Genomic DNA, 25044 nt, shown 5'->3' with positions numbered 1-25044 from the left:
ATGCAAACACAATATTCTAGATATGGTCTGACCAGCATAAATCAACTGGTTCAAGTTTTGGCCCCATGGCTGTTCATATAATAGGTAAGACAGGCTGGTCAAACTCTGCCACCCTCCCTGAATTAGGAGAGTTAAGAAAAAAAGAAATACACCAGGGAGTTTCTTCATCATGGCTCTGCTCAAATCCCATGGTCAATGAATGAGACCCCCTGGTGCTTGTAAACTGGTGTGGTCCCTCAGGTTTGGCCATTGCACTCAAAGGGTATCTGTTATCACATTCTGACCAGGACCATTCCTGAGCCTCCCCCTCTGCCATCTGCCTTACGGTGTGCCCAAGGTTGAAAAGGAATTAGTGTTTGTGGAAGCTAAAAAGTATTTCCAATTGTTTAAAATTCTAATACCATGATTATATTTTGTTATCACCAGAACTCGAATATCTCCTTAGCCATTTACCGTTCATATCAGCTTGGACTAAAAGCAAGAAAATCTTGCAACTGGGATGATGGATGCCTAAACTGAATTATGTGATAGGAAATTTTTTTTTTTTTTTTCTGTGATATGCGGGCCTCTCACTGTTGTGGCCTCTCCCGTTGCGGAGCACAGGCTCCGCACTCGCAGGCTCAGCGGCCATGGCTCACAGGCCCAGCCGCTCCGCGGCATGTGGGATCTTCCCGGACCAGGGCACGAACCCATGTCCCCTGCATCGGCAGGTGGATTCTCAACCACTGCGCCACCAGGGAAGCCCGAGAGAGATTTTCAATTGTACGGTTCTTTATAATTTATAAGGTGTCACTGTGTGACTTCATTTACTCACCAGAGTCCTTCCTCCCTTTCCCATCACCTCCCCTCTTCTCCATTTGATGGATGAGGAAACAAATGGGGAAGTGATTTGCTCAGAGTCCAACGGCTAATGTGTGAGATTGGGGCTGTAATCCCAGGTCTCCCTAGGACTCCTCAACCAGGGTTTTTTGTTCGTTTGTCCTTTTAATACCATCATGCTTGGTAGTATTAGCAAAATGGCAATAGCCCAAACCGAAGCTCCCTATTCCATAAAGATATGGAAGGGTAACAGAAATAGAATGTTTCTTCCTATTCCACCATGTGCCTTCATGTCCCTTACTCTATGTCATTCCTTCTCTGTGGCCTGGGAAGCAATGCCCCAGCATCAGGTACACAATAACTACTCTGCTATCATTCTTATTGTTTATTCTATGATCCCTAAGAGTGCAAAGGACAGTGACCTTGCCCTCAAGTTGTAAAACCTTGTGATCAAGAGTGTAGACCCAGAAAGATTTAAGACTGTCTGGATTTGAATCTATGCCCCACTTACTAGCTATACTACCAGGAAAGGGTTTTTGTCTGTTCTGTGCCTAGTTTCCTCTTACATAAAATCCAGGTAATAACCTCTACCTCTTGGAGTTGCTGAGAGTATTACATGACTCACAGATGTTGTTATGTTATATATGTTGTTATCTGTTATTATCTATATCCATATCCATAGGACAGTCCCTGGTACCTGGTAAGCACTACATAGGTGTTTGGTATTATTATCATCTTCATCCTCATCTAATTATTAAGAATTATGAAACTAGCATGGAATTAAATTTACAAGCGTAAGGATTAACAGTGTCTTATTCAGGGACCCTCATGAAGATGAATTACTCATCACTGGAAAGCTAGTGATTTTGTAATTAATAAGAAGGGGGGCATTCTGAAAGTTAAAAACTCAACCTATTTAACAAGGAGGCAAAATAGTTTTTTGATAGAGAAAAGCCAGTTATTTTTATCCCCAACAGTTCTGCATTCCATGACTGTCTACTTCTTAGTAACTTCTGAAAGGCATTGTTTGATTTCAGTTAAATTTGGTTCTCTAATGAAGAGTCTCAAGAACTATATTTTATGTTTGAGTTAGGAATTTGGTTTATTAGCTTGGAAGAAAGTCATCCCCAGAAGAGTTTTCGAATCAGTATTTCCAAGCGTCTATCAATGGAATATCAATGGCCTATGAATTTAAAGCATGTCAGTGCCCATCTACTTGCTTCCCATAATTTTATAATTTGATTTCCACACCTCGGAGATAAAGACTCAGACTAGATGGTCTCCAAGCTCCTCATCAATGACACATTTTATAATTATCTGTTAGTATCAAGATTTTGAAATATATACTTAAGGTATAATGTATTTGGAAGTAAGGCTAGCCTAACATCATGGAGCGAACTCTACTGACTGTTTTGGGCAATACCCAAATTCCTCTTTTAGGGAAGGCTACTGAGTCAGTCTTCATTTCAAGTTGTTATCCACGATGATCTACTGGGCTGCTTAGTGAGAGTCAGTCTTCATTTCAAGTTGTTATCCACGATGATCCACTGGGCTGCTTAGTGAAGGGCTCTGCTAACAGCAGGATCTCAAAGTATGCCCAGAGGAAGGCTTTCTAGACCCCAGAGGTCTATGAAAGCAGTAAATTATTGAATCTATTAAAACACTGGCCCAATAGCCTTTCCTATATAAATGGAAAAGTTGATCCTACAGTTCACATGGAATTGCAAGGAACCCCAAGTAGCAAAAAGAATCTTGAAAAAGAACAACTTGGAAGACTCATACTTCCCAATTTCAAAACTTACTACGAAGCTACAGTGATAAATGCAGTGTGGTACTAGCATAAGGATAGGCATATAGATCAATGGAATAGAATTTAGAGTCTAGAAAACCATACATGTATGGTAGATTGGCTTTTGACAAGAGTGTCTAGACCATCTAATGGAGAAAGAATAGTCTCTTTAAGAAATGGTGGTGGAAAACTGGGCATCCACATGCAAAAGAATAACGCTGGACCCCGATCTTCCACCATACACAAAAATTAGCTCAAAAGGGATCGCAGACCTAAATATAAAAGCTGAAACTATAGAACACTTAGAAAAAAACACAGGAGTAAATCCTCATGATCTTGAATTGCTCAATGAATTTTTATATATGACACGAAAAGCACAAGAAACAACAACAAAAAATAGATAAACTGCATTTCATTAAGTTAAAAAACTTTTCTACAGAAAAGGATATTACCAAGAGAATAAAAAGACAGCCCTGAAATAACGCCATTTGCAGCAACATGGATACAACTAGAGATTATCATACTAAGTGACATAAGTCAGAAAGAGAAAAACAAATACCATATGATATCACTTATATTTGGAATCTAAAACATGACACAAATGAACCTATCTATGAAACAGAAACAGAATCACAGACATAGAGAACAGACTGGTAGTTGCTGGAGGGGGGGTTGGGGAGGTTGGAGGAGGGATGGAGTGGGAGGTTGGGAGCAGATATAAGCTTTAATATATAGAATGGATAAACAACAAGGTCCTACTGTATAGCATAAAGAACTATATTCAATAGCCTATGATAGACCACAATGGAAAAAATATATTAAAAAGAAGAATGTATATATATAACTGAATTACTTTCCTGTACAGCAGTAATTAATACAACATTGTAAACCAACTATACTTCAATAATAAAAAGACAACCCATAGAATGGGTGAAAATATTTGCAAATCATATATCTGATAGGGGTTTACCATCCAGAACATATAAAGAACTCTTACAACTCTGCAACAAAAAGACAAACAATCCAACTAAAAAATGGGCAAAAGACTTGAATAGACATTTCTACAAAGAAGATAGGCTGACAAGCACATGGAAATATTATTAATTATTAATCATTAGGGAAATGCAAATCAAAACCACAATGAGATACTACTTCATACCCACTAGGATGGCTATAACAACAAAATATACAAAACAGAAAATAAATTTTGGTGAATTATGGAAAAATTGAAACTCTCATACTTTGTTGGTAGGAATATAAAATGGTGTAGCCATTGTGGAAAAAAGGTCTGGCAGTTCCTCAAAACAGAATTAACATATGACCCAGCAATTCTACTCCTAGGTGTATACTCAAAAGAACTGAAAACAGTATTCAAATAAAAAGATGTATATAAATGTTTATAGTAGTACTATTCACTACAGCCAAAAGGTAGCAACAACCCAAATGTCCATGATAAATGTGGTATGCCCATACAATGGAATGTTATTCAGCCAAAAATATGCTTAATAAGAGAAGCCAGACACAAAAGGCCACATATTGTATGATTCCATTATATGAAATTTCCAGAATAGGCAAGTTCATAGAGACAGAAAGCAGAAAAGATGCCCCAGGGTCATTGGGGAATGACTGCTTAATGGATACGGGGTTACTTTTGGGGTGATAACAATGTTCTGGAACTAGATAGTTGTGATGCTTGCACAACATCCTGGATGTACTAAGTGCCACTGAATTGTATACTTTAAAAGGTTAGATTTGTAAATTTTATGTTGTGTGTATTTTACTACAAAATACAAGAGTAAGTAAATAAATAAATAAAACCACTGGCTGGCTCTACTTGGAATAGTGATTAAAGAAGTAGACAGTACTTTTTTCTAGCATACAGTGGGGGAGGGAGCCACACAAGGGCTGAGGCAAGTAGGACAATGCACTAGGCCTTCCTGGCTAAGATGCATTGCTGCCCAACACACCCGACTTTCATGGTTTTGCTTTTGAAATGTGGACTCCAAAAATTCACAGAACCATGGAGACTCAGATTCAGAAATAAGTATAAATATATAAGATGTTCAGACTATTTTATATTTTAGACTACCCAAATCATGATCTCCATTCATTAATGCAGACATTTGAGTTGACTGCATTTAGAAAATGGTGTTCAAGTAACAGACAAAATTAATTATGAAAAAATTTCTTCCTCTTACTTCTAAAGGACAAAGCTTATGAGATCACAGGATAACTGGCCTAATTTAATTTGCATGGTGGAACCACAGGATCTGTATTTCCAGTTACCTTTGTAATTGGCACATGCTCAGAGGAACCCAGGGAGCAGCTTCCACAGTTTTCCCCCTATTTTCTGTTGCCCTATCCTGAGCTGTCTCTGCAAGTTCAATCTGACTTCATCATCAGTAGTTTAAAGGAACTGCCCTCAACTCTTATGAAGCCAAGTTTGTGTAGGAGTCCTGCAGCTTGTCCTGGGGCCCTCAGGTGAGCTGTGCTCTCCATCAGACTGCAGACCCCCGGAAGGCAGGGACCCTTAATGGCTTGCTCACCGCTGTGTCCTCAGCCTCAAGCCCAGTGCCACGGACACAGAGTAGATACTCAAGTATTTGGCTACGTGAATAAACAGATCCTTAGAGAATACTGGAGCACAAAATAAACAAGCCTAGTAGAAGAAGCACATATGTACATATTGCAACATAGCACACTAAGGGTTTTTTTTTGTTTTTGTTTTTTGCCATTTTCATGGGATTGAATATCTGGAAAAAAATCAACTAGAAATGAGTACTGTCCAAAGACATGTCAGTGGCAGAACAGAAAGCTCCTGTCACAAATGAAAACAACCTCAGAATTCAGGGCCTGTTCCTTGGAAGTCATGTGTGAAGTATTATTTAAATACTTATTTATTTCCTTTTCTCCCAATTTCCCATTGCCATTCTCCACCTCACCCCAACGTACAACTGTTCTAATGTGCTAATACGAATCCTTTTGGTTATATTAGTTCTTAAAAACTGTATTGTTTGGTGAGCACCTGGCTTTGGTTTATGGCGTTTCGATTTATGGTGATGGATCATTCTTTCTTACCCTGTATGTAAAGGACTGATATGGAATGTCCACGAGGCCTTGACGGAAAAAGTACAGTATTAATAAAAAGTGTGAAAGCGTCATTTGAAATCTTTGAGGACAAGAAATTGGGTATAAATAAAGTCAAAGTTGGTCAAGATATCCAGGCTTAGTTTTAATAAGCAAGGTGCCTAATAAATCAGATAATAGCATTATGTCTTATCGTGTGTGCCTTTTACGTTAACATTTTATACCAGAAAATAAATTAGGTTCAAGGTATTTCCTTGACTATTCTTTTGACCACTGAAACAGATATTTCCTTTCAGCTACCTGAGGCCTTTCACCAGCTGAGTTAATCATTTCTTAAAGGAAAGGAATCAAATTACTACAAGGAAAACTAAAAAACAAGATAGGCTTTAAGAAAGCATCATGATATTTAGTTCCCTCTTAAATTACAAAGAGTCTACTATTCTTTAGTTAGATGTTTGATGGATAAACATAATGTATTTCAATATTTAGATATTTTAAAATGATTATTTGAGGAATTAGCCTTATTTGAATTTGCATGGTTTAAGATGCATAATTGGAGACATGTGCTTTTTAGGTCCCAAACTTACTTGATCATGAGGCTTTGGCCATCTATAGCTTCACCATCCCCTATGTCGTACTTGCTGGTCAGGAAAAGGGAAATCTCAGTCTTTGCAAGTTGATTTAGTGTGTTTACCTTGTCAGGGTCACTGGGGTCAACAGCTCCTTCCCCTGTAGAATAAAATATTGTTATTTTTCCAATTTACTGATTGTGACAGTGGCATCAACAATGTAAGATAAAGGTTCTGTAGGAAACATGGGCTCGGTAGTTGAACAGGAGATCATGGTCCTCAGAAGAATACACTTTAAATACACTTTAAAATACACTTTAAAAAATCTCTGAATTAAACATTAAAATAGCATAGGACATCAATATCTGAAATTGGAAAAAAAATACTAAAAGAGAAGACTGTTAATAAAAGACACCATTGGAGAACATAGCAAATAACGTCTAATAAATTTCGCTTTTTCTTTCTTTATGGTTGACAAATCCTTTTTGATGTATTTAGAGCTTCAAGAGTATCAAATTGTTTGATAATCTAGCACACTAAGAATTACAGAATGCTTCATGTAGGAAGGGGCTAGTGTAGTTATCCTTTAAATAAACTTAAGTATTAAATTAAAAAGATTTTTTGATCTAGGATAGGAAAACCAACCAACCATCCAACCAACCAATCAAATACGAACAAGAGAGAAGAAGCCCTTACCAAGAAAAGATTCCACATTAGGTACCTCTCCCAGCAATTCCAATAGTTCATTCAGTAAGTCATTTTTTTCAGGGGCAATCGCATCCTGGTGTTCCAACAGGAGCTTTATATAGAAAGCAACACACATACAAAAATAAAAGTCAGTTCTCAATGGCTACCATATTTACATAGTTCCCTTCCCAGTTTTTCATGATAAATTATTTCTGATATTGTTTGAACCTTAAATACAAGTCTGACATATATTAAAATTAGAGACCACAGAGAGACACAGCTTTCATTTTATCTTAGAGGCAAGTGCCCACTCTTCATCGAGAAACTGTAGTTTTGTGAAAGGTGTTCATAAGCACTCTTTCAGCAAGATCTTGCAAGATCTGCCAAGAGGCAGCCTTCTTCCACCTAGACCCTGTGCTCCCTCCATGTTTATACAAAAGTCAAAGTTGAGGGATAAATTAGGAGTTTGGGATTAACATACACACACTATTATATGTAAAATAGATAACCAACAAGGACCTACTGTACAGCACAGGAAACTATACTCAATATTTTGTAATAACCTATAAGGGAAAAGAATCTGAAAGACTACATATAAAGTAGTCTGAATCACTTTTCTGTACACCTGAAACTAACACGGCATTGTAAATCAACGACACATCAATAAAAAAGAGGAAAAAAAAGTCAAAGTTGGGGAGAGAGTCTAAAACAACACAGAAGTCTCTTGGCTAATACGGTAGCAAACTGTAAGGGCATTTCCATATCTCTTCAGAGAGAAATTACTCGGTAATCAAACACTATATATTTTTTCAAATCACCACTATTAGCTATTTCAATCTGTCTGGCATTGAAGATCCTTCATGGGTAGGGATGGCAGAAATGCCCATATGATTCCTTGGCCTGAGACCTAGATGTACCAGCTGGTTCCTCCTTTCAGAATTCCAAAAATGGATTAAGGGGAACACTGCTGGGTGTTTGCCAGGTCTTAGAGGAAACATAGTAACTCTGGGGGTACAGCTATGAAAACACAGCTGCTCTTGTTTTCATTTAGAGTTAAATTAAAACAATGTTTCCAAAGTGTGGGACTGGTATCCCTGGTGATGGGAAACCTAATTTTAGTTGTTTTGAGTAACTATCTTACAAAACACTGAATCATATAATAAAATTAGTCTTTTCCATTTTTAATCTTTTTTCTCAACAGCTTGAGATACAATTAACACACCATCAAATCCACGCATTTAAAACCTGTGATAACGATGGTTTTTAGTATATTCAAAGACTTGTGTAACCATCACCACTATCTAATTTCAGAATATTTTCATCACCTTAAAAGAAACTGTGTAACCATTAGCTGTCACTCCCCAGTATTACCCCTTCCTTCTGGAAGCCATTAATGTACTTTCTGTCTCTATAGATTTAGCTGTTCTGGATGCTTCACATGAGTGGACTCATACAATGTGTGTCCTTTTGTGACTGGTCTTTCTCACTGAGCATGATGGTTTCAAGGTTCATCCATGTTGTAGCATGCATTTGTTCCTCTTTAGCCCCGAAAGAGTTTTCCATTATATGGATATATTGCACTTCATTCATTCATCTTTTGATGGACATTTGTTTCCAGTTTTTGGCTATTATGAATAAGCTGCTGTGAACATTCATGGACTAGTTTTTGTGTGCACATGTTTTCAGTTTTCTTGAGCCCATACCTAGGAATTACTTCATCACATAGTAACTCTGTTTAACATTTAGGAATTGCCAAACTGATTTCCTAAGTGGCTGGACCATTTTGCATCTCCACCATTAGTATATGAGAGTTTCAGTCATTCTACATCCTTGCCAACATTTATTATTACCTGACTTTTTAATTCTAGCTATCCTAGTGGGCGTGAAGTTATCTCATTTTGGTTTTGATTTGCATTCCCTGATGACTAATAATGATGAGCATCGTTTCATGTGCTTATTGGCTATTGTATATTTTCCTTGGAGAAATCTCTATTCAGATCGCTTGCCCATTTAAAAATTTTATTTTTATGTTTTTATTTTTATTTATTTATTTATTTATTTTATTTATTTATTTATTTTTTTTGTGGTACGCGGGCCTCTCACTGTCGTGGCCTCTCCCGTTGTGGAGCACAGGCTCCGGACGCGCAGGCTCAGCGGCCATGGCTCATGGGCCTAGCCGCTCCAGGGCATGTGGGATCTTCCCGGACCGGGGCACGAACCCGTGTCCCCTGCATCGGCAGGCGGACTCTCAACCACTGCGCCACCAGGGAAGCCCTGTTTTTATTTTTAATTGTAGTAAAATACACATCATAAAATCTACCATCTTAACCATTTTTAAGTGTATAGTTCAGTAGTGTTAAGTACATTAACATTATTGTGCAACCAATCTATATAACTCTTCCATTTGGCAAAACTAAAACTCTGTATCCATTCTGCAACAACTCCTCATTCGACCATTGTACTTTCTTCTCTCTGAATCTGACTACTCTGGGTACCTCATATAAGTGGAATCATATAGTATTTGTCTCTCTGCGTCTGGTTTATTTCACTTGGCATAAGATCTTCAAGGATCAGCCATGTTGTAACATGTATCAGAATTTCCTTCCTGTTTAAGGCTGAATAATATTCCATTGTATGTCTGTATCACATTTTGTTTATCCATTCATCTGTTGAGGGACACTTGGTTATTTCCACCTTTCAGCTACTGTACAATGAATGCTGCAATGAACAGGAGGGTACAAATGTCTCTTTGACTCTGCTTTTTATTGAGTATATATCCAGAAGTGAATCTGTTTTTAATTTTTTTGAGAAACTATCATACTGTTTTCCATAGCAGCTGTACCATTTAACGTTCCCACTAATAGTATAAAAGGGTTCTAACTTCTCTATATCTTTGCTAACACATTTTCTGGTTTTTGTTTTTGTTTTTATAGTAGCCGCCATAATGGGTGTAAGGTGGTATCTCGTGTTTTTATTTTTTTCTTTTTCCAAACCAAATGATAGATTTATAGGCTGTCTCTATTATACAATGAGGCAAAATCATTGTGGTGTGGACTTGGATTTCCCTAGTCATTAGTGATGTTGAGCATCTTTTCATGTGCTTGTCAGCCATTTCTATAGCTTCTTTGGAGAAATGTCTATTCAGGTCTGTAGCTCATTTTAAAATCGGGCTATTTTTTGTTGTTGCCAAGTTGTGAGAATTCTTTACATATTCTGGATATTAACCCTTTATCAGATACAGTATATGATTTGCAAATATTTCTTCCATTCTGTAGGTTGCCTTTTCACTGTGCTCATTGTGTCATTTGATGTACAGTTGTCCATTTTTCAATCGGATTATTTATCTCACCATGGAGTTGTAGGTTTTCTTTGTGTATTCTGGATCCAAGTCCTTTAACAGATACATTATCTGCAATTATTTTCTCTCGTTCCCTTGGTTGTCTTTTCTTGATGGCAATGTTTATAGCACAAAAGTTTCCAACTTTGAGGAGGTCCAATTTATCTTTTTTTTTGTTTTTGTTTTTTTAGTGGCTTGTACATTTGGTGTCATATCTAAGAAACCATTGCCTAATCCAAGGTCACAAAGATTTACTCCTATGTTTTCTTCTAAGAGTTTTATAGTTTTAGCTCTTATATTTAGGTCTCTGATCCATTTCGAGTTCATTTTTGTATAGGGTGGAAAGAAAGGGTCCAACTTCATTCTTGGCATGTGGATTTCCAGTTGTCCCAGAACCATTTGTTGAAAAGACTATTCTTTGCCCACTGAACTGTTTTAGTCCCTTGTCAAAAACAAATTGACCACAGATTTGAAGATTTCTAGACTCTCAGTTCTATCTCATTGACTGGTATGTCTATCCTTATGCCAGTACAACACTGCCGTGATTACCTCCTTTTCCATTCTCTTTTAATCTTTAAGATTAGTGAAGGAGAGAGTTATCTGTTTAATGCTGAATTTTCCCTAACATTCCCTGATACTTACAAATTGGGTTTTTAAGAAAGGGAGAGTGGGCCTCAAATGCATAGCTTCAAAGAAGCAACTATATTCAACTAATTTTAAAATTCTGTCCATTGTAAGACATGCTAGTTTTTCTACTATGGTTAGATTTAAAGAAAGATGTTATATAAATAACACAGATGACAGAAAGATATGGTGAAATCTGGAAGTAGTACACAGGATATTTTGGGGTAAGGTAACTCAGAAACAAGAACAAAATAAGCAAGATGGATAAATTTATGTTCTAGTTCTCTGAAGAGATGGGACAGCTGATGGGCTGCTGTCTCTGGAAGGGATGATTTAGGCAGCCAGCTTCTACTCTTTATTTTGATAATGACTGAACATCAAAATTTCCTGAAAATGCCTCCTTAAAGAGCTAATGTTCTACGTGTTGCTTAGAGAACAAAGGACAAGTATGTGGCCACAGGCATGGCAAGTCATGCTGCTGCTGTGCTTGTGTCTGCATGTGGACACCTCCTCACTTGAGACAGACAGTAAACAAGGACAGTCTTTCCCTGCAATTACAATTCTCCCATGTTATTACATCTGCTTCCAACATCACACATGATGGAATTCCAAACTGGTTACAAGTTATGTTTCCCAGGATTGGATTCTGTTTTCAACTCTTGTTAACAAAAGGAACAGACTATTTCTCCTTGAAGAGTAACAGTCTAAATTAATACAGTAACATTGTCTCTCAGCTCTCCTTGGGGAAGAATCTCTCACTTTTCCTGCATGTGGCTATTGCCCTCAGCACATGTGCAGGCGATGTGTGGACATTTTTTTGAGAGGAAAAATTTGCCATAAAAAATAGATAAGCGGGTCGTGGCTCAAATATGAATGAGTCTACTTGTTCGTTAGAAAATTATTTTTGCAAGTGGTGCATGTACTGGATGTGTTTGCTTGGTGATTTGGGAAAACAAGTATAGCCTCTTTATTTAATCAACCCACTCACCCCCTCAGCTGTTCATTCAGATCTGCTTTTGTTTAGGGTCACTCAAAACACTGATGGAAAGCTTGTTGCAAATGTCAGGGAGGTTCCCTGTCCCAACCCTGAAAGAGGGAAATCAAAAGTAGATCCAATCTAATCTTTCTTTCCAACCCATATTTAAGGTTTAGTTACTTAGAAGAGTTTAATAATGAAGACTGAAATTTTGCGCAGCCAATTTTGCCACTTGTTAGTATATCTGGTTTGGTGGGGGGAGGGGTGGCCCTTTAAGAGGTGTGCATTTGTCGTGCTTTCCGCCAGTTGTGTGTATCATTTGAAGTTGGGCGCATCCTTAACCAGGGCTTCTTGAGCTTCAGTGTGTATCTGAGTCACCTGGGATCTTGTGAGAATGCAGGTTCTGATTTTGGAGGTCTTGGGTGAATTTCTTGCATGTCCTCAGGACTTAGCTTGGAGTAGTCGTGTCCAGAACTGTTCTTGAAAAGGTTATGCTTTAAGAACCTAGCTGGTTCAGGAAATAAGCTCTACTTGGTCTTAAGCAAACAAAGACCCTCACCATGCCGAGAAAACTGCCCTGCCCTCAAAATGCACCTAATACAGGCTAATGGTTGATGGTGGTGATGTCTGCACGTGAACCAGAGGGTGACATTATATGACATAGCAGACTGACAGTGCCTGGTTCTAAGAAAGGGGGTTTTCCAGAACAACAGAAGCGATTCTTTGTAGGCGGCTACTGCTGGGGTGTGGGGTGTATGTCGTCTTTTCCCCAACCTGAAGCAGCCTGTTTATCCCCTCCCTCTTTATGTCCAAACATTAGAAGAGAGGGAGCATTCTCATTTTCCCAGAAAATTACTGGAAATGCGAAGAGAATTCTTGAAAGGGGGAGAGACCGACTCTGGGGTACAGGCCGTGTGGCCCTGGTGGGTGGAGAAAATACCAGGGCTGCCCGGGCTCGGGGCTTAAACTGCACATTCACCACCTGACTGTAACTGGATCACGGAAGAAATAAACTTTCCTAGCTTGAGAGAAGGAGTTTTCCTAAGGCACAAGAGTCAGGGAATACATGTATCATGCCAAAAGTAAACTTTTCCTGTTCGGGAAAAGGAGATTAGTCAATGTATAAGGGTCAGGGAATAAATAATTCAAGTTTTTTTCAGGTTAAGAGCATGCGTAGGAGCACATGCTTACAGTAACACCCTGTAGAAACTAAACATTTTCAAGAGCAGACGTTTGAACCCCGTGTCCATTGCTAAGACCCTCCTCCAACCTCTCTTACTGAATGTGTGCTGATGATTTCTTCAATTGAAATATAAATGACTGGTTTGCTGACTGTCACCACATCTGTGTATTTATCCATATTAAACTTTTCTTCTGGTTCAGGGACATTACATGCTTCTTTGAAATATTTCCTAAAAAAGGAAAAAAAACCCAAAGTCTTAAGACAGAGTCAAATTTGTGAATACAATGGCTTTATCAAAATGGTGAGGAAATCTTCAGTGATGGCTAGTGCTTTATTTTCTACTGCACACCTCGGGGACCTGTTCCAGAACCTTCCAGGCTGGCTCTAGACCTCGAAGCTGAGTCCATGTTTCCGGATGTTGATGTTGGACCCAGGTCCTCAGAAAGGAACAGACAGAGCATTTAGGGCCTCAGGCCCTGTGATTGACCCAAGGTAATCAAATTATTGGCAGGTCATTTAAAAAATATGATTTTAAAAATGCCTCCTGAAATCTACACAAAAATGTCAGTACTGATGTTCCCTGATCTAAGAATCAAGTCTTTATAGAGAAAACAATCCAAAAAGCAATTAGTCAAATTTGCTACTTTAATTGGCACAAATTAAATTAAATTAAATTAAATTAAATCCTGGGGATTTCAACACCCTTTCAGAGTTTCTGTTACCAATTTGACAAAAATTCAAGTTAAGCCTACTCTACTCTTAGTTGATCCAGACAACAGTTGCTGGCTGGAAAGGCTGTTAACACCAGACACCCAGATACATACAAGGCTCCCTTCCTCCAGTGCTCAGACTCTAAAAAGTCTGCTATTTGAAGCTACAGCAAATTTCAACAGAGAGATAGAGAAAAGCCAGGTGTGCTGCAATCATGGTTTAGGAGGGATTCTTGGCACAGGTAGAGTAGGTACTTTATTCTATAAATTTGCAAATGTTTCAAATGCCTGAAATTATCCTTGGTGTATCTCCTAAGGGCACACAAGGCTTGTACACCCGAAAGACCTGTGCCTTCCCACCCCTAGGCCGGGGCAGGGTAAATGGCAGGCAGCCATGCTCCCACATGACAACTGGTCTTCCTGAACTTTTTTGGTTATAATGTTTCATGGTTGCTGAGGAACACAAAGGATTAATATGAGTGGAAGAGAAAAAAAAAATAGATGAATTTAAGAGATGAGGGGAGGCTTTTGGTTTCATTTCCTTTTAAATGAAGAAGAGTTGGAAACATAGATGTTTGGTAGGAATAATCTGAGAAAAAGGGAAGTAAAAAGAGGTTCTAATAGCAGATAAGGATTTGCAAGAAATGGATGTTACTTTTTTAGTCAGTGAGGCGACCTAAAATTAGCAGCTTGAGAAAATCAAGACTTCCCATAGTAAGAGGATTTGGGGAAAATTTCTCACAAGAGGCCACAAATTCCAGAAAGAGATGAATGATCATGAACTACCTTTGTCAGCAGATAAATCACTAATTTAGAGGAAAACTGAGGAATGGGAAATTATCATTTTCCAAGTGAGGCGTGAAAGAGGCCACAGAGATGTCATACTTGTATGACTGGCTGAATGGCAGAAAAGAGAAAGCAAACGCCAAGATGAACGGGCTTCCTCAGAGAGCTTCGGGGTGACTGAATCTTCCTGCCAGATTCAGTCCTCCTCCCGTATCCCCGTGGAATGATTAGTGATACAATTTGGAGCTTATAAAGTCAATAGACTTAAGTCTTACGTGTATATTTAAGAGATGTTCGAGAACAGAACAGAACATATTCACACACAATCCTCAACAAACATAGAAGCTGGATTCTCCCAACCATCCCAAACCAAATACTCAGTTTCCTACTGTTGTTTGATGTAGATAAGGCAAGTTTTTCCTGAATGGACAAAATGATACCCTCTTTTTAAGTTCAGAAAAGCAGAAGTCAGCTATTTCGATGTCTTTAATTCTAAGCACTACAAGCCTATAGCATACCAAGAAGATGAAATATTTCTTTTATCAATAGCAGAAATCATACATATGGGGAGGACTCAATGTAACAGGGGCACTGGGGGTGGGGGTTGGATGGGGAACATCAGACAGAAGGAACCCGGCCTGCTTGTCCCTCCCTCCTCTCTCCCCACAGCAACAAGCAGTACAAGAAATGCATTCAGCCCCCTGGGGTTCCTGCCCGCAAGCCCAGCTCTGGGCACAGAACACACATTCCTCTTGCTCAGTATCTTGCAAGTTTCTCCAAAGGTAACGATACCTCTCACCTGAACTCCTGATACGTCTCTGATAAATAACTGTTCATAGATGAGAGATGCTCATTTTCCCCTTCAAAGAGCTTGTTGGAGGCTGCATGCTGAAGGACCTTGGCCACTGATCCCAAGTTTCTCCTCTGGTCGGAATTTATCTGACCTCCGGCTGTCATATCGATGATATCAAAGCCGTCTGGGGCGACGATGGCTGGGTTCATGTACCGATAGTACAGGAGATTTCCAACAATCTGGAGTGATGTAGAAGAAAAGACTATTTTTGAGAGAGAAAACTCAAGAGTTTGGAGGGTTTTTTTTTTTTTTTTTTTTGCGTTACGCAGGCTTCTCACTGTTGTGGCCTCTCCTGTTGCGGAGTACAGGCTCCGGACACGCAGGCTCAGTGGCCATGGCTCACGGGCCCAGACACTCCAGGCATGTGGGATCTTCCCGGTCCAGGGCACAAACCCGTGTCCCCTGCATCGGCAGGCGGATTCTCAACCACTGCGCCACCAGGGAAGCCCTGGAGGGTTTTTTAAAAGTTAATATTAACTGACATTTCTCCGATCTGGATCTTAACAAGGAGCTAAGTAAAGGTAGTGAATATAATCACACATTACTAATATAGTTAACAAAATTATTTTTGGTGAAAATATGCTACTGCCCTCCCTCAAATTCTCTAAAATAAAGAGCCTCAATAATGTATAAGAGCTCCCAATTAACCTCATAACAATAATCTTGAGAGCCATTAGAACAGAAGACTTGTAGCTTATTATAAAAAGTCATACAAGGGGAAAAATTTTACAAAATGGTGTGTTGGTAATTTTGGGTCCTACCCCCAAAAGAAGCTATGGTGAGGTCACCCTTGAAAATCTACCTTTAATAGCTCATCTTCTGTTGCATCGGGAAATTTCTCACGGATCGAATTCTTCAGTACTTTGGCTATATACCTCAATCCATAACTACATGGAAAACAGATGACAAAAGAAAATAATGGAAAAAGGCTAAGTGAGGAAGAAACACACAGCAATTGTTCCAGTCAACTAAAGCCAAACAGTTTTTCTAAAAATTAAACACAAAATGAGATGGTAACGGAATCACAGGACTGCCACGGATAATCGTACCTGAGCGCTGTTTTGTACTGTTCCTTCTTTGGAGAACAGTTATGAATTTAAAGTGCAAATGTTGGCAAACTTTTAAACTAGTAAATGCAATATGAGGAAAACGCCTATCTTCACTACAGGGATTTATTTTACATAGTATTTCAAGAACTTCTAGGGAAGAAAGTTAAACCTGCTACATATACAACTTACGGCAGTAGATCAAGGGAAGAAATGATAGAATTCAGGACTTTGTCGGTGACCCTTCTCAGGTTTTCGATGGATGCCTCCAGTTTGATTTTCACTTCTGGGTATGTCAGAGCTTGTTCTGTGGTCACATCGTAAGGCAGGTTGCTGAAACCACAATGAGGGCTTCCGATTAATTGGGGGCTTAGGTACAAGCATGTGTATCCTTGCCACATTGGTTCTACCATTCAGCTTTGTATCGTGAAGTAGAGTTTGCTCACCAACTCCAATTTTAAAATGTTTGCTTGGGGCAGGGGAGAGCCCACATGGAACCCTCTGCCACCAGAACATCAGGGTGACTCCAGGCTCTCCATTTGGGCTCTTCTGGCAAAATAACAGGCAGACCCAGGTAATGTAGACCCAGCTAACTTTCTCTCTCTCTCTCTCCCCCTCTCTCTTTTAAATTATAAAGAGCAGTATGTTCTTTACAGAAAAATTTGCATATAAGCCAACAAGAAAACAATACTGACCCCAGAGACAACTACTTTTCCTTATTTTAGTGTATAACTTTCTGGTCCTCTGCTACGCGTGTGTGTATATGGGTGTAATGCAGTTCGTGTCTATACACATCCCATATAGATCCTACGTGTGTGTATACACATGCATATTTTTTTTTGATACAGAAAATGAGTCACTGTACCAAACTACAACCAAGAACTATGTTATGAACTGTTTACCCAGGCAACAAATATATTTTATACCACCATTCCAAATAGTTACTTACTACTCGATTATGTTATATAAACATTTATTTAACAGAATCCCCAAGCTAAATATTTTGACCTTCCCCAACTTTTGTGATTACAGACAGTGCTGTGACAACCACGCATTGTAATTCTCTGTGCATTTCACATGGCATCCTTTTGCAGGAAATTAAAAGCTGGGATTGCTGGGATCATCAGACCACTACCTAGAATAAGCCAAGCCCACCCAGCTTGTTGAGGCTTACATGTTCAAGTTACTCTCTTGGTAATTGTAAAAAAAAACCAAAACAACGCAGGTATTATCAGGTGAAGAGGTCTAGGTCTAGGTCTAGGCCTAGGTTTAGAAACAACAAAGAAAAACCAAGGGAGAGAACTACAGAAATTGTGGCTTTGGGAATCAACTGGTACCGAAATCTGAAAATACCATGTACTACTAAGATGAGCAGGAGTCCAAGAATGTGGCCTGCATGGGTATGTTAAGGGAGGTAACAACATCTTAGGTTGAAAACTGACTTTGCACAGTGAATTTTGTTCTTTTAACAGAGCTCAACAGAGTTTAAGAGTATGTATAAATATACACATAAAAATGATCATAAAACGCGACTGAAAACCAGCATCGCCCAGGCTTGACTACCTGGCTTCTCCAGTCTGTGTTTCTAGTTGGTTCACCCAGGCCTTGTACACTTCGACGGGGCTTGTGTTGATGATCAGGGATTTGTCATCGATGATCTCTTTCACCACTGGAGCCAGAAGCTGGCGCAGTGTGTTCTGTCCACGGGCACCTCTGTTGAAGCTGACGACCATCTTGATGACTGTAGGGTTCCCAGTAACTATGTCCTGGACCTGGTCCACCTTTGATCTAAAAAAGGCCCAGACCAAACAAAATGGTTTGCCTCTATGGATAGAGTTTTAAACAGTGTATATTCTCTCTGGTGGGCAAGGGCTTTGGGGGGCTGTATTTTTCTTCATGGAAGATCAAAGACAGTGTGATTTAAAAGGAAGCTATCTCCCATCTCTATCTGGTGAGCACACCTGAGCCAAAGGAGACTTTTGATGGACATGGCCCACATGCTGTCTTCTGTAATAAAATCTCTGAGTCTGAAACTTGTGGGAAGTTAAGGCAAAGCTTTCTCTCTAAGTATGACCATTCTATCTGCCTCCATCACTAGACAACATGCCTGAGCTATGTGGCCAAAGGTTTGCAGTGGTAACAGGGCCTGTAGAGCAGGATCTACAATGCATGTCCTGATTCTAATTTATCAGGGCTACTGGAAGACTGAGTGTCCATTAATAAAGTGGGTCTCAGAATCCTCCGTTTATTATTTTTATTAAAAAAAAATAAAAGGAAGCTATCATTTGTAAGATGAGTTTCTTATTCAGGAAATTTAAGGACCTAAAAATAATTTCTCAGCTTTAATTCCAATCTAGAAGGCAGGAATCAACTAAAGATGGACCTAGACTAATAATAATACTGGGTGACAGTATACAAGTTAGGATGCTCCCTGTCTCTTTCCTGGGAGTTAGCCTTGAATTTCCAATATTCTGCTGGATATTGGAAATATTTCACCCACATGTTCTACACCTAAAACTCAAACTCACTGTTGAAAATCTAATCTCTGCCTTTTTCCTATGCATGCCCCCCCCCCATTTCCCTGAATTGTGTATCTCCAATTCATCCTGTTCATACGTGGCTAGCAGATCAATCTTCTAAAAACTCAATGTGGTCACATCAAAAACCTTGCACACCTTCCCAGAAAGTAAAAAGAGCCTCAGCACTTCGGCCTATACTCAGTGTCTCCCATGATCTGGCCCAAACTTACTTTCCTGGTGGTCACGAATTAAGTCATCTCTTGGCTAGACTAATCTACTTTCTTTCTTGCCCCTTGGTCCATACTGTTTCTGTTACCATAGTGCCTTATTTCCCTTTACCATTTCTTTTTATAAAAACTGTAGATATTCTTCAAGGTTTTGGGTCAACTCCTTTCTCTTCCCTACAATCTTTATCGATTGACTGTATCGGCACTTTTCTTTCCATCCCTCTCATCTGTTACACCGTGCTTATCATTCATTTAGTACTTACCTTATTCTACTGCATAGCATTGCTATTGCTCATGAATCCTATTTCTCATGCTGCCTTATAGACAGCATGAGGGCAGAGGTGCCTGGCTAATAGCTTCAGAGACCTATAGGATTAGCATCGCTTAAGGGATTCAGAAGTAAGGAAGACAGTTAAGATCCATCTAGTTGGCTAAGGGCATTTCTCATGGGTCTCCCCTCTATTCATTATAGCTGCCTACACATTTTTTACATTAACTGAGTAAAAAAATAAATTAGCAGCAGCTTAAATTCCAGTAAGAAGGAAAAACTTTAGCAGAGATCATTATCCTCATCTGTTTATGGCTTTACTACTCACATAAATTTTTTTTTTTTTTTTTTTTTTTTTTTTTTTTTTTTTGTGGTACGCGGGCCTCTCGCTGTTGTGGCCTCTCCCATTGCGGAGCACAGGCTCCGGATGCGCAGGCTCAGTGGCCATGGCTCATGGGCCCAGCCGCTCCGCGGCATGTGGGATCTTCCCGGACTGGGGCACGAACCCGTGTCCCCTGCATCGGCAGGCGGATTCTCAACCACTGCGCCACCAGGGAAGCCCTACTCACATAAATTTAATTAGGTTTTCTCACTGACTTTTTCTTAATATAAATTTATTTAGTTTATTTATTTATTTTTGGCTGCATTGGGTCTTCGTTGCTACGTGCGAGGTTTCTCTAGTTGCTGCGAGCGGGAGCTACTCTTCGTTGCAGTGCATGGGCTTCTCATTGCAGTGGCTTCTCCTGTCACAGAGCACGAGGTGCATGGGCTTTAGTAGTTGTGGCTCGTGGGCTCTAGAGCGCAGGCTCAGCAGTTGTGGCGCACGGGCGTAGCTGCTCCACGGTATGCAGGATCCCGGACCAGGGCTCGAACCCGTGTCCCCTGCATTGGCAGGAGGATTCTTAACCACTGCACCACCAGCCAAGCCCTCACTGACTTTCAAAGAGCTTTGTATACTTGCAAAATCAAGAGTGGATTTAGCATTAGAAAAGATATCACTGTTGGGAGAAAGCTGTACCTGAATATATCTATGATGATGTGGCAACTTCTCAAAAAATTTGAAACATTTTAATATGTATAAATAACTTATAAGAATAACTTTAAAATTATTTTAGTAAATCAGAGATAGCCACCACTAACAAAAGGTATTGGTATTTTTACATATATACTTATATACATACTTTATTTCTTCCTCCAGAGCAGTTTTAAAAAGCTTGAGGAGTAGATATTCTTCCCGTTGATTGGAAGCATAATTGTATAAGGTGAAAATAACAGTATCCATAAATTTAGTTGACTTGTTCTGTGGCATCTGGAAAATCAGCTTAGCGAGGTACAAAGGATTTGTCTGAAGGAAAGAGAGAAGAAACACCCCCCCACCCCAACAAAACTATATGTTAATATATTATTAAAAGCAGAGAGGAGTCCCCAGTTCCTTGCGCTTTAATGACTTATTATGTATAAAGCATATGGAAGAGTATCTGGCACATATTAAGACTTCAAAAGGTAGCAGATAATACTACTACTAAACTATAGGAAGTTATACTAGAAAGTTACGGTAGGATTTACATTTTATATACTATATCATGACATATTTAAGGGAGTATAATTGTATTATGTACACTCTACACCATTTGGAGCCACACAGTAATATTTGTTGTAGAAACACAGGAGGCGGGGGGTGGCTGATAGATCTGGTATCCAAAGAGACTGGCAAGAAGGGACCAAGGGCTGAGCTAAATAGACTGTCCTAGAAGGACTGATGAATGAATAGAAGGAAACACATCCCATATTCTGAGACAAGAAAGAAAAAGAAAAGGATACGTTTACATGTGGAGACAGTGGGATGGCCATGATGTTTTAGAAAGCATGAGAAGGTAACAGTGAGGCAGGGAGGCTGAACAGAGGGGTGAAGGTCAGGATAGTTCATGGGGGAAATGCCAGAAGAACCTGGCAAGAAGCCCATATGCTTAGTGTGGGAAAAGAATCACCCCAGAAGGCTAAGATAAAAAGAAGAGAAGAGAGAGGGGGGTGGCTGACAGATCTGGTATCTGAAGAGAGAATCCTTAAATTTAAAAAAAATGTAAAGATGGACAAGAATTTTTAAAAAATTGACATGCAGCTCAGCTTAGGATGGAGTTCAAGAGAGGTAGCACCAGTCTTTGTGGTAATGTGTTTTTTCTGAAGGAGTTACACCAAGCAGATGGAGGTTAGAAGAAAAAATATAATATTAAGGTGACAGAGAAAATTTGATAGTCCTCCTCTTCATCTTCCTTCCGATGAGAAAAGAAAATTTTCCATACATGGAAACCAGTATTTAAGAGTCTCAAGCAGTTTGGCTTTAAAAATTTTAAGAAAACCCTAATTCTAGTTTAGTTTACCACTTAGATTTACTTTCAAGCTCATAATGACTGGCTAAAATTTTATGAATAAACAGCTCAGGACAACCTTTTTCTTAGCATTCTGGGGTAATTCTTTTCCCACACTAAGTATATCGGCTTTTGAGAAAGGAAAATTACTCTAAAGCCGAAGAAGCCTCATTCCTCTCAGATGACCTAAAAACTTTAAATTTAGGCTCATACAGAAGAGACAAGCCCATAGCAAAACCTATGCTAGCTGACCTGCTACTTTGGCTAAGAATTTCCAAAGGCGAAAGGGATCCACGCCGTTTGCTTTTCTATAGCTTCCTCATTGGTCTTGGGTTAATGTCTCCAAAGCAGAGAGGAGAAAAGGTGAAGAAAAATAAACGATTTTTGGACACTTCACTCAGTACAACTGAATGGTCATGGTCTGGTTCTATCAGCTTTGGATCGTTTAGGGAATAAATCTTGTGGAATTATTCTAAACACGCTCCTATGCTTTTTCTCCTTCCCATTAATAAGCCTCCACTTACATAATAGGGTAAACCATACAAATCTTAGGCCAGCGACTAAATTTTCACCTTCCTAAATGACACAAATTCTATCAAAATCCAACAATAGAAAACTAAATCCTAAAGAAGCTTCATACACTTGGAAGTTCATGGATGTCAAAAATGATAAATGTGAGAACCTACTGTATAGTACAGGGAACTCTACTCGATGCTCTGTGGTGACCTAAATGGAAAGGAAATCCAAAAAAGAGGGGATATATGTATACATACAGCTGATTCACTTTGCTGTGTAGTAGAAACTAACACAACATTGTAAAGCAACTATACTCCAATAAAAATTAACAAAAAAATGATAAATGCTTAAGATTAAATTTCTAACTGGTGGATGCCTATTAACCTAATTTCAGCTGACAAAAAACCTTCCCTGCCTAGTGCGAGCCCCCTTTCTTTCTGGAAAGGAAGCTGTTGTTAAGCACTGGATTCCACGGACAATTCTGTTTTAACATTTTTCCTTCTATGCTGCCACATGGTGGACATCTGGAGTACTACACCGGTTCTCCACTCGAGTTCTCAACTCTACCAAAATTAACGTCTCTTCTCTAAACGGGGCTAGCCACACCTCGTTTATATTTTGGCTAATGTGTTCTCTTTGCACCTAATGCCAGAGACGTCCTCAAGCAAAGATTCAAGCATCTCCACGCCTTGACGGAATCACTGCCACCAGCAGCGGCCCCAGGGACACCTGACTTTCAAGGAAGAACTGCTGATTCACCTTTTTTGAGAAAGTTTTCCTGCCAAGGGGAGGCTTTGTTTCCATCTCTCACTATCGCTCACTGTTTCCTTTGGGACTAATTGTATGTGCTGGTGGGCGGATGAGGTTGATCAATGGTCAAACAAACAACTAGCCCACCAGACACAGTACAGCCGTAACCAGTTCAGCTTAGTTCTCACCCACACTCTTGAAGCAATGGAAAATTACTGTTCACTTAGATCACAGTCATGCCATGGAAATAATGAAATAAAAAAGGAATTTCATTTCCCTAATCCAAACTCTCTGGCTCCTTCCTCAAAAGAAGGGCAGTCTGGTTCTGGTACAGATCTGTTTTACTTTAATGTTTTCATGTTTGACAGCATCTGCTTATGTTATTATTAGATTTATACTGTTTCTGCCGATATCTGCAGTATAATGTAGTCATGAAGAGCGTGACTGAAGTTTTAAGTCAAACTGCCAGGATCCCAATACCCTTGCTTTACCATTTACTGGCTGTATCTCAGTTTTCTCACATGTAATACGGGAATATCAGTAAATTATTTTTTGATGGTTCCCAGGGCTGTACTAAGAATTAAAACGAGATAATGTATATAAAGCACCTAGAATAGCACTTGGTACTTAATAATGCTCAGAACATGTAAACTATTACAGCCTTAGCATGGGACAAGATCTACTGTAAAATACCAACGGGAACATAGCATTTACCCACAATTCACAGTGAAAGAAATTGTTCTCACCTGTAAAAGATAAAAAAGCTGCTGATATGTTTCCAGTGTCTTTCTTCTCTCCTTACTCAAACTTTTGATCCCTTGGTTGTCAGTGTTATTCAGTATTTGCATTTCTCCACCTTTTTTCTTATTCAGTTTCGTTCTGTGTGAAATTACATCCTGGAAAAAATTTTTATGAAATTACTACTTTTTATGCTGGTACCCTTTACCTCCTTCTTTCTCAGACACCCTGAAACACACACAGTTGGAAAGATTAATTTTCCACTTTTCCCTCACGAAGAAACAAATGGACAGAGATGTTAAAGAAATTAAGAAAATCCAAACTGCAGGTGAATTTGGCTTTTGTAATATTTGTTCTCCAAAGCTGTACGCACTTGTTCTTAGGATGTAACGTAGGTCCCAAGACAATTCAATAGGGAGAGGATAGTCTTTTCAAAAAATGATGCTGGGATAACTGGATATCCAGGTTCAAAAGAAAGAAGTCAGACCTCATCCCATAAACAAAAATTAACTCAAAAGAGATCAAAGAACTAAATGTAGGAGCTAAAACTAAAACTCTTGTAAGAAAACCTAGGCAAAAATATTTGTTACCCTGGATTAAGCAATGGTTTCTTTTAGGGGTGTGTGTGTGATAATTTATTTAATCATATTCCTTTTGATGGACAGTTAGTTTTTTTACATTTTATTACTATTTCAGAGTGTGTAAGGAGCCTTCTTGTACATGTTTCTTTGTGCATGTAGATTATGGTTTCTTACATACGACACCAAACGCACTAGCAACAAAAGAAAAAAATAAAGTGGACTTCATAAAAATTAAAACCTTTGTGCTTCAAAGTACATTATCAATAAAGAAAACCCATAGAATGAGAGAAAATATTTGCAAATCATTTATTAGATAAGGGACTTGTATCCACAATATACTATAAAGAACTCCTACATCTCAAAAATAAAAAGACAAATAACCCAATTAAAAAATGGGCAAAGGATGTGAACAGACATTTTCCCAAAGAAGACCTACAAATGGCTAATAAGCACATGAAGAGTGCTCAACATTAACAGTTATTTGGCCGTTCCTCAGAAGTTAAACACAGGTGACCATGTGACCCTGCAACTTCACTGTTAGGTATATACTGAAGAGAACTGAAAACATATGTCCACAGAAAAACATGTACATGAATGCTCATAGCAGAATTAC

General features: G+C 39.0%; 1 protein-coding gene across 1 annotated transcript in view; it reads right to left on the bottom strand.

The window, feature by feature from the left end:
* The window catches only part of IQGAP2 (IQ motif containing GTPase activating protein 2), a 297690-nt gene that overhangs the window by 15613 nt on the left and 257033 nt on the right, over nucleotides 1-25044 (bottom strand). Inside the window, exons 22-30 of the mRNA XM_059061419.2 lie at nucleotides 23859-24008; nucleotides 20662-20825; nucleotides 18030-18254; nucleotides 16659-16799; nucleotides 16223-16307; nucleotides 15367-15599; nucleotides 13168-13300; nucleotides 6961-7063; nucleotides 6283-6424 (exon numbers count right to left, since the gene is read on the bottom strand). Of these exons, the coding sequence (XP_058917402.1) occupies nucleotides 6283-6424; nucleotides 6961-7063; nucleotides 13168-13300; nucleotides 15367-15599; nucleotides 16223-16307; nucleotides 16659-16799; nucleotides 18030-18254; nucleotides 20662-20825; nucleotides 23859-24008 (1376 nt within the window). The remainder of the gene's footprint in view (nucleotides 1-6282; nucleotides 6425-6960; nucleotides 7064-13167; nucleotides 13301-15366; nucleotides 15600-16222; nucleotides 16308-16658; nucleotides 16800-18029; nucleotides 18255-20661; nucleotides 20826-23858; nucleotides 24009-25044) is intronic.

This window comes from Kogia breviceps, chromosome 4 (genome assembly GCF_026419965.1).
Source record: "Kogia breviceps isolate mKogBre1 chromosome 4, mKogBre1 haplotype 1, whole genome shotgun sequence".
In the NCBI taxonomy this organism is placed as follows: Eukaryota; Metazoa; Chordata; class Mammalia; order Artiodactyla; family Physeteridae; genus Kogia; species Kogia breviceps.
This window is presented reverse-complemented; position numbering and strand designations above follow the sequence as displayed.